Consider the following 10,846-nt stretch of genomic DNA (forward strand, 5'->3'; position numbering starts at 1 on the left):
ACCGGATGGTTCTTTTCCTTTTTAGTCCAGAGGACACGACGTCCACAGTTTCCAAAAACAATTTGAAATGTGGACTCGTCAGACCACAGAACACTTTTCCACTTTGCATCAGTCCATCTTAGATGAGCTCGGGCCCAGCGAAGCCGCCAGTGTTTTTGGGTATTTGCAAAAAAATAACAAAGTTTACCAGTTCCAACGATAAATATATTGTGTTTGAAGTCTATTCAATTGAATATAAGATGAAAAGGATGTGCAAATCATTGTATTCTCTTTTTATTTACCATTTACACAACGTGACACCTTCACTGGTTTTGGGTTTTGTACATCAACAGACTTACATTTAATGCAAGAGTATTGACTCCTTACATCAAACTGTGGCCCACCAAGCAGACAAGGATTTTTTCCCCCCACAAAGCATTAGGTTTTGCGGCCTGCAGGGCTTGCGGCGGCCCGTCAGGCCGCATCATTTCACGCACATCTGACCGAGTGTGTGTGTGACCTGTTATAGACATTACACCCACACGCCGAAGCTACGTTAGAGCTGGACTGTTACAGGTCCCGACATGGTTTTTGATTTGTGTTTTATTTTGCAACCAGCAAGCAAGCAGACGGCATTTTGATCCAAATAGGGAGGGTGCGGGGTCATATGAGGGTCAGGTTGTCTTAATGGGTCAGAACCAGACTGGGATCAGAAAGTTCCGCCTCCTCTGTGCTCTTTTATGATCATTTAGGGAGAAAAACCACGCCTCACAATAATATTAGTAAGTACACCACTGCAGCAGTGGTAACTTCATTAGGTACAGGGGCGCTGTCTTTGGTGAAAGTTAACTTTTATATAGGAAATGTGATATTTACCGTATTTTTCAGATTATAAATCACAGTTTTTTTCATAGTTTGCGATTTATACTCCGGAGCGATTTATGTGTGAAATTGTTAACACATTACCGTAAAATATCAAATAATATTATTTAGCTCATTCCCGTAAGCATACTTGCCAACCTTGAGACCTCCGATTTCGGGAGGTGGGGGGTGGTGGGGGGGTCGTGGTTAGGAGCGTGGTTAAGAGGGGAGGAGTATATTTACAGCTAGAATTCACCAAGTCAAGTATTTCATATATATATATATATATATATATATATATATATATATATATATATATAAATATATATATATATATATCTATCTAAGAAATACTTCACCTTCAGTGAATTCTAGCTATATATATATATATATATATTTATTTTATTATACATATATGTATTTGCTTCCTGAGGAAGATCTTCAGTGCCAAGCACTTGGTAGTCCACTACTTCTTCCCGGAGGCTATCCAGATCCAATCGCAGCTGCGGCTTGGAACTTACAAGCTGTTATGAGAAGAGCGTATGTGTGTGTGTGGCCCTTTAATAGGTGAGCATGTGAGGTGAGTGACGTCAATGAGTGTGTGGGCGAGAGAAGAGAGGGAGCGGTAGCGTGAGTGCGGGCGGGGACTAGTTTGTTTTGTGTTGGATTGGCTGTGTGCAAGCAATCAATAAAGCAAGATTTGCAACTAATCGCTGGACTCAGGCAGGAAAGGTGCAACAAAGCGTATTTCTTCATCTTACTCGTTGTCGCCATGGCTGTATCTTCCTCGTTCTTCTGCTTCGTCTCCTTGTTGTGTGCGCAGTTGTGCACTGCACTCTCTAAAAGCCGTATATGTTATTGATGTTATAGATGGCAGTATTGTCCTGTTTAAGAGTGTCACAACATTGCTGTTTATGGAAAACTAACTGCTTTACGATAGACAAAAACATGACTGCTGTTGTTGTGTGTTGTTACCGCGCTGGGAGGACGTTAATGAAACTGCCTAACAATAAACACACATAAGAAACCAAGAACTCGCCCTCCATCATTCTACAGTTATAATGTGTTTGGGCAGGCACACTGTTTATATCGTGGGAAAGCGGACTCAGGTCCGCATGGAGCTGGAGGGGGCGTGGCCTCCAGCTCCGCCTGAATTTCGTGAGATTCTCGGGAGAAAATTTGTCCCGGGAGGTTTTCGGGAGAGGCGCTGAATTTCGGGAGTCCCCCGGAAAATCCGGGAGCGTTGGCAAGTATGCCCGTAAAAGACGAGACGAATGTCAGCAATCGTCACACACACGTCAACCAATAAAAATTTGGCGGGGGGCGGGTCATGGCAGAAGTGCTTTGTGCGTCATGGCAGAAGTGCATTGTGGGTCATGGGATGCTACCTGCTACTACGTCCATAGCTATAAAAATGGTTCATTTCAACATTGGCGGTAACTTATAAAAACTGAGAAGGGCTGAACACAAATGGCACTCAAAAGGAAATCATATATTGCAGATTACAAGCTGGACGTAGTGAAATATGCAGCAGAAAACGGAAAGAGGAAGCGGCGCATACCTTTGGAATTGGCAGAGTTGTTTAGAAGCGACACCGAGGAAGAAGATTTCATGGGATTTAGCGAATAGGAGTGACAGATTGTTTGGTAAACGTATAGCATGTTCTATATGTTATAGAATCACCGACCGATTGCAAGCAGTAAGGGTGGGCTCAAACACATCCCCGATGCTTACCATCAACACCGGGGTCCCACAGGGATGTGTGTTGAGCCCTTTCCTGTACACACTCTACACCAATGACTGCCGTAGCATCTCACCCACCACAACATACTTAAAATACTCAGATGACACAGCCATTCTCGCACTCCTCTCCAACAGTCAATCCATCCTAGACTATCATAACACAGTCAAACATTTCACAGAGTCATGCACAGCCAGTTATCTGGAAATCAATGTCAATAAAACAAAAGAAATATGGTTCAACCCCCCCCCCCCCTCACCTCAGAACCCCATCATCATAAACACACAAACAGCTAAAACAGTTGACACTTTTAAATACCTGGGCGTAACCTTGGACAATAAACTCACCTTTGATCAGCACACCACGGACATTAAAAAAAGAAGTCAACAAAGACTGTCAGCCATCCGAAAACTTAAAGGACTATACGTTGCACCTCATCTCCTGTTATTACTTTACCAAAGCATTGTTCAACCCATCCTTCTGTACTGTTCCACATGTTTTTTCACCATGCTTTCTGTAACCAACCGGACCAAACTCACATGCATTACAAACATAGCAGCTAAAATCATCGGCCTACCCACACCCAACATTTCAGACTTAAACCACAGATCCATCACCCGACTGGCAAAAACAATAATCCAGGATATCACTCACCCACTACACCAATACATCATCCCACTACCATCAGGGTGCAGGTACAGAACTATCAAATTCCGGAGGGCCCGCCTCAGGAAAAGCCTTATCCCTGCAGCTATAGCCGCCCTTAACAGCAGGCCCGGCCGACCTGTCTGACAAGCCTGTAAATGTGTGTTAGTCTTGTATGATGTCTTTTTGTTATTTTATTTATTTTTATTTTTTCTGTGTGATGTGTAATGTCTAGTGTTTAAATGTACGGCAGTGACAATGAATTTCCCCAAGGGGACCAATAAATCTAAATCTAATCTAATCTAGTTATTTGAATGACTCTTACCATAATATGTTACATTAACATACCAGTTGGTTATTTATGCCTCATATAACGTACACTTATTCAGCCTGTTGTTCACTATTCTTGATTTATTTTAAATTTCCTTTCAAATGTCTATTCCTGGTGTTGGATTTTATCAAATAAATGTCCCCAAAAATGCGACTTATACTCCAGTGCGACTTATATATGTTTTTTCCCTTCTTTATTATGCATTTTCGGCCGGTGCGACTTATACTCCGGACCGACTTATAATCCGAAAAATACGGTATAGCAGGGTCAGAATATTAGTATATTCAAATAAGACAAATATTGATGGCTTACATGTGAGCAGCCATTGAGAGTGTGATGTTATGAAATGTGTTTTGACTGACATCCAAAACAAATGGAGGAGGAGGAGGGCCGGCAGCGTGATTGAAGAGCTCCTTTCAGCAGCTCGTCAGTGTTGATTGGCGCCACGTGCTCAAGAAGCGACGGCGTCCTCGTAGAGAACGTCAGCCAGCAGAGCTCGGACGGCCGCAGGGTCAGCACCACCTGTGGGAAGCGGGAGGGCGATACAGTCAGCGTGACCTCTGTGGCTTCTGCTGGTTCTCCTCCATCACCTCCGCATCCTCTTGAGGCAAGCGGCTGATGGTTGAAAAAGCGGGTTTGTGTTTGTGTGTGTGTGTGTGTGTGTGTGTGTGTGGGGGGGGGGGGGGGGGGGGGGCACCCCACAGCGCGTTTACACCACGGGGGTAAAGGTTAGGTACCTATAGCTTACCTCCCGCATGGTGGTGATATATTGAGGGTGGAAAGTAGCGTGTCATTAAATGGTGTGCCAGCTAGTTGTGCTACTAACTAACATCACCATCTGACCTTTGGCTTTCTCCTGGCTGAGAAAACCAGTTCCAATTCTCTAATTCACATCAATAAAGAGGGAAGCTGTGTGTGTGTGCTTTAACACTCACCCATTCCCAGCGTCTCCAGCTGACCTCTGAACTCCGACCTCTGGTCCAGCACGCGCAGCAGGTTGGTGGACTCCATGCGCTCCAGCTGCACCTTCCAGTAGATGTAGATCTTGTGGTTGAAGCTGACGTACACCAAACATGGGCTGTTCTTGCCCTCCTTGCACGTGTACTGACCTGCAACACACACACACACACACACACACACACACACACACACACACACACACACACACACACACACACACACACACACACACACACAACCAGGTTTGTTTGATTTTTTGATTTGCAGATATAGAATACATTAATACTTGAATAGGATAGGATAGGCTTAATTTGTCTCACAATGGGGAAATTATGTGGTTGCAGTGCAGATACAAAGTTCACATACATTTAAAATGTACATTTATTATTTATATAATAAGCCAATTTATTATTACATATTTATTCACCAAGTTTATTTATTATTATGTATATTATAGGTGTATTTATGATTGATCTTATGGGTTTATTTATTATTATCTATATTAAAAGTTTAATATTTATGTTATAGGTTTATTCATTCATTATTGACCTAATAGCTTCATTTATCAAACGATCATTACTCATCTAATAGGTTCATATATTATCTATCTAATATATTTATTCATTATCATATATATAAGTTTATTATTCATCTAGTGCATGTATTTATTTATAATCATCTAATAGCCTACATTTATTACTAATGTAATAGGTTTATTTATTGTTTTCTATTTAATACGTTTTCTTTAAATTATTTATCCAATACATTTTATTATTAATTATAAAGGCTTACAATATTTTTTGCATTAGGTTTATTTATATTTTTTTGTATAATAATTTTTTTTTATTACACATAAATACATATATTTTTTATAATATATACATTAGGAGTTATTATCATCCGATTGGCAACACTAAATTGGCCCTAGTGTGTGAATGTGAGTGTGAATGTGGTCTGTGTTGGCCTTGTGATGAGGGGGCCACTTGTACAGGGTGTACCCCACCTTCCGCCCGAGCGCACCTGGGATCGGATCCAGCACCCCCGTGACCCCGAAAAAGACAAGCGGTAGAAAATGGATGGATGGATGTTACGCTATAGCTAATAAATTAATTAAATTATCATTCATATAACGGTTATTATTCTTACATTCAAAGTATCTATTATCATACAGCTAATAGATATATATATATATATATATATATACACACACACATATATATATATATATATAAATATATATATATATATATATATATACCGGTACACAAACACACATATATATATATATATATATATATATATACACACATATATATATATATATATATATAAAAACATATATATATATATATATATATATAATAGATGTATTCATTATATATCTAATGGGTGTATTCATCATTGTTTACATAATACTGTAATTATAATTTATATATATATATACATACATGTACAGTGTATGTGTAAATCATTATTCATATATTTAATAGATGTATTTATTATTATAAATCTAATATGTTTATTTATTATTGTTCATAAAACATGTATATATTATTATGTACAGTACCAGAAAGGTTTATTCCAACCTTGCACACAGAAGATCTCTACTGCCACCTGCTGGTCTAAAGTGAGATGCGCACTTTTAGACTGTAAAGACATTTTGGACCCTTTATGAAAGTCCAAATGGAGCATCAATAAAAGAACCACATCGCTTGTTGGTATGACAAAATGGAGGCCGTGTTCGGTGCTTCCTCACCCGCACAGAAGGCGTTGACGTTCTCGTCAAACTGGAAGCGCACCACGGCGCGGTTATGGTCGATGATGTAGGTCTGGCCGTCCCAGGCGCACGCCACCACCTCCTCCCGGCCGTCCCTCTGGAACAAAACAACATATTGAAATAGCGTCCTGACAAGTAAACGTGGCGTTCAGTGGATTCCCTATCTGACCGTGACGTCCAGCTTCTGCAGGGCGAAGAGTTGATGGTCCACCTGCACCGACCACAGCAGCTGCTCAGAACTGTCCATCAGCTTCAAGGTTCCTGCGGCACATTGACTTATCAGAAAATATGTATTATTATCGGATATTTGTTCACTACAAATGATGGATCTAATGGGTTACTATGTACAGTACAGGCCAAAAGTTTGGAGACATCTTCTCATTTCAATGCGTTTTCTTTATTTTCATGACTATTTGCATTGTAGATTGTCACATCATAACTATGACGCCTGTGAAGTGAAAAACCTTTCAGGTGATTACCTCTTGAAGCTCATCGAGAGAATGCCAAGAGTGTGCAAAGCAGTAATCAGAGCAAAGGGTGGCTATTTTGAAGAAACTAGAATATAAAACATGTTTTCAGTCATAACTCCACATGTGTTCATTCATAGTTTTGATGCCTTCAGTGACAATCTACAATGTAAATAGTCATGAAAATAAAGAAAACGCATTGAATGAGGAGAAGGTGTGTCTAAACTTTTGGCCTGTACTGTATATTGTTGTGTATCAGGTGATTATGTTGATTATGATTATGCCTTTTGTCTTAATTACCAAATGGCCACGACCACCTTTTCCGATTTTAATGTTTTTTTGAGCGGCACATGCCTACATTATGTGAACAACATTCCGAATTTATTTAATCCACCCAGCCGTTCATTTTTTTCTAAATGATCTTACTCGCGTCACCATATGAAATATAACTTACTTCACTAATTATTATTATTTTTTTAATTGTGATTACTTATGGAGTATATTGTGAATAAATTGAGAACAGGAAGTGAACAACAGTTTTAGCAACTGTTATGTAAAAGAAAATGGGTAGGATTAAATAAGCTCTGCTTCTTCCTACTTCTTTTCAAACATGTTGAAAAGAGAAACTAGAAATTGTGATGTATCATGTTGTATGCATGCATGTTCGAAATAAACTCAAACTCAATAAACTCAACATGAACTCCGCTAACTTTTTTGTCTGCATTTTATGTATTCATTTTATCGCTATGATTATGTCGTGTTTTATTTTATTACTATTACCGTATTTCTTTGGACTAAAAGACGCACTTAAAATCCTTTCATTTTCTCAAAAATCAACAGTGCGCCTTATAACTCAGTGTGCCTTGTATATGTACAAACGTAGTAATTATAGTTGTGTTTACTGACCTTGAACCACCTGTATATTGTACATGGTGTAATTATAAGTGTAGATGGCAGTCACACATAAAAGATATGTGTGGACTAGAGGTAGGAATCTTTGGGCATCTCACGATTTGATTACTTTTACAATTCAGGAGCTACGATTCGATTATTGATGCATCTTTAATTTATGTATATTGATGCTGTTTTACACTTTTGTTTCACTAAATGAGCATTTTTTTTTACTTGCAACTTTAAAAAAATCAATTTACTAGGAATAAGAAACAGTTAAATTAATTCCCATATTTATTAAATTAATTAAAATGTGTGCAAAACTGGAACATAAGAGCCCTATAATAAAGGAGCTGGTCGGAAGTGAGGTGGCTGGCTGCAGTCAGTCTAATTTTAAAACTGTCTGCATGACTTTATTTACAATAAATTAGTGAAGTGAAGTGAATTATATTTATATAGCGCTTTTCTCTAGTGACTCAAAGCGCTTTACATAGTGAAACCCAATATCTAAGTTACATTTAAACCAGTGTGGGTGGCACTGGGAGCAGGTGGGTAAAGTGTCTTGCCCAAGGACACAACAGCAGTGACTAGGATGGCGGAAGCGGGGATCGAACCTGCAACCCTCAAGTTGCTGACACGGTCACTCTACCAACCGAGCTATACCGCCCCAATCCATTATCTATTATTGACATTTACTAATGGATTCTATAATCGTCCATGTCTGAATTGCGATGCATCTAAAAATAGATGACTGCAGGTTGACGCTTGTTCAATAAACGACTCTAGCAAGTACCGGTAAGCAAGCAGGACCAAAACTTTGACCTTTCATTGAGAATATAGAACTTTACACACAGCGCTCAAATATCTGTCAAAATGTTTTACTTTGGTAAGCTACGAAGCTGCTTGACGGATTGACTGAGCACTACGACTACCGTAGTCAGATGTACTGTGCTTCAACGTACGGGTATTATTATGGTACGTGTATAAGAAGCCCAAAATGTCGCCTATTAGGAGATCCGCATAAGTCCCAAAAATGTGCGCACCATAGACCCCACCATAGTCAATGAGCTTCTTTTTCTCGATCCTCTTGTTGTGAGGGAGACTGGCTCGTACATGCACGTGCATCCTCCGCTTTTGCCATTTCTAATACAAAGTAGCGTATAGTTTGAACTTATATCTGTCGGTAGACTCCATATGGAAGCGCTAAAATCTACAACATTTTGACCAAATAACCATACATCACATGTTATGTAGACCACAAGGAAGAGTTTTTAATGCAAGATTATAATATGACCCTTTTAATGTGTCTCATAATCCGGTGTGTCCTATGGTCCGAAAAATACGGTAATTGTTGGCTTTTTTTTACCATGCCCAGGGACTAAAGTTGAAAACTAGCTCGATGGCTACACAGAAATGGTAAATGGGTTATACTTGTATAGCGCTTTTCTACCTTCAAGGTACTCAAAATGCTTCATTCACCCATTCACACACTGATGGCGGGAGCTGCCATTCAAGGCCCTAACCACAACCCATCAGGAGCAAGGGTGAAGTGTCTTGCTCAGGGACACAACAGAGGTGACTAGGTTGGTAGAAGCTGGGGATCGAACCAGGAACCCTCAGGTTGAGGGTATGGCCACTCTCCCAACCGCACCACGCCATCCCCAATGTTTGTTTAATGCGCACTGTTCCTGTATTTAATGCATAAATAGAGAATTATGAATCAGAATATTATGAATAACGTAAATATGGTCGGGCTTAAGAAAAATGTGACTTTATAAGCTTTTGTTACTTCCTTTTCCGTCACATTCCTTGTTTTGTTTTTGTAGTGCTACTTAGTTTGAAATGACCTCATTTGATAATGTTTGATATTGTTGTGTTTGAAATCAATGAATGAGGATTGTGGTCTCTTGGGGGTCTTTCTATTTCCCCCCTGGGGTCTAATTGTAACGTGTTGAAGACTGGAAGCCTGGAGGGATGCTCTCCTGCTCATGAAATATTGATGAGCTGTGCAGCTGTTACCCGTCATCATGCTATCAGTCACAATCGGACCTACCATCCAGCGTGCAGAGAGCGAAGAGGCCACATTTGGAAGATTCCTCCTTTGATCCTGAAAATAGGTCGACATTATGTTATGTTTTTATTGGGGAACAACTTAGCGTGCGTTTTTGCACCTTTGCTGATGCTTCCAATGAGGTGCGTTGACACGTTCTTGTTGTGGATCCGCCCAGTGGTCAGATGGAGAACTACATCTCTGGAAGGCCCCTCGCTTTGGAGACAACAAATAAGACCTCTTGTCGTTTTCAGCAAATAGTGGTGTTTGGTTACCTCCCAGGCGTGGCAGACGCGTCCTCGGCGTCGCCACCGCCGCTATGGGGGGAGTCTTGCTGCGTCCAGGAGCACTGCAGGATGGCGTAGCCGCAGCCCGGCTGGGACACCATCAGCTCCGGCAGACCCTCGGGACCCGGGTTCACGGAGAGGCTATCCACCTGCACGAGCAACACCTTTAGTATGCTCAAAAAGGTTCATTATGTCTTCTTATTCATATACTTTTTCAAATTGTCTTGTAATATAATAAAAATATTAATATATCACTATATATTATATACTGTATATACAATATGTAAATATTACCTATATGTTATATTTCATATTGCTACTACAGTAACTTTTTAGTCTACTTTATACATTTTGTTTTTGCCCTCTTATTGTGCCCTTGTGTGCATTATCTTTTCCATCCTTATCCTTTCCATCCTTTGTAACTGAGCTACTGTGTCGAACAATTTCCCTTGTGGATCAATAGTTTGTCTAAGTCTAAGTAGACCACATTTTTGGTATATTAGATGGAATTTTTACCTACCTAAAAATTCCATCTAATGTACTGAAAATATGGTCTGATTACAAGAACATTTGAAAAAAAAAAATATATATAAGAAAGATAAAAATAAAAAAAACACCTTTAATAACTGCGCCAATACTTTGGAAAAAAATACCAGTAAGTCTAACCCAGGGGTCCCCAAACTTTTTGACTTGGGGGCCGCATCGGGTTAAAACAATTTGGCCGGGGGCCGGGCTGTATGTATGTATGTATGTATATATATATATATATATATATATAGTCGAGGTTTCAGTGTTTTATTCGTTATACAGTGCTCAATACCGGGGTAGAGCGGAATATACGTTAGCCTCTGTGTTTT

At 39.8% G+C, this 10,846-nt stretch overlaps 1 protein-coding gene across 1 annotated transcript in view; it reads right to left on the bottom strand.

Moving 5' to 3' along the window:
* Positions 1-2,845: 2,845 nt before the first annotated feature.
* Positions 2,846-10,846, bottom strand: part of itfg2 (integrin alpha FG-GAP repeat containing 2) — a 16,705-nt gene continuing 8,704 nt past the window's right edge. Inside the window, exons 6-12 of the mRNA XM_061983673.2 lie at positions 9,978-10,138; positions 9,824-9,918; positions 9,706-9,759; positions 6,464-6,555; positions 6,274-6,391; positions 4,493-4,666; positions 2,846-4,079 (exon numbers count right to left, since the gene is read on the bottom strand). Coding sequence (XP_061839657.1) covers positions 4,009-4,079; positions 4,493-4,666; positions 6,274-6,391; positions 6,464-6,555; positions 9,706-9,759; positions 9,824-9,918; positions 9,978-10,138 — 765 coding nt within the window. The 3' untranslated portion in view covers positions 2,846-4,008. The remainder of the gene's footprint in view (positions 4,080-4,492; positions 4,667-6,273; positions 6,392-6,463; positions 6,556-9,705; positions 9,760-9,823; positions 9,919-9,977; positions 10,139-10,846) is intronic.

This window comes from Nerophis lumbriciformis, linkage group LG25 (genome assembly GCF_033978685.3).
Source record: "Nerophis lumbriciformis linkage group LG25, RoL_Nlum_v2.1, whole genome shotgun sequence".
NCBI lineage: Eukaryota > Metazoa > Chordata > Actinopteri > Syngnathiformes > Syngnathidae > Nerophis > Nerophis lumbriciformis.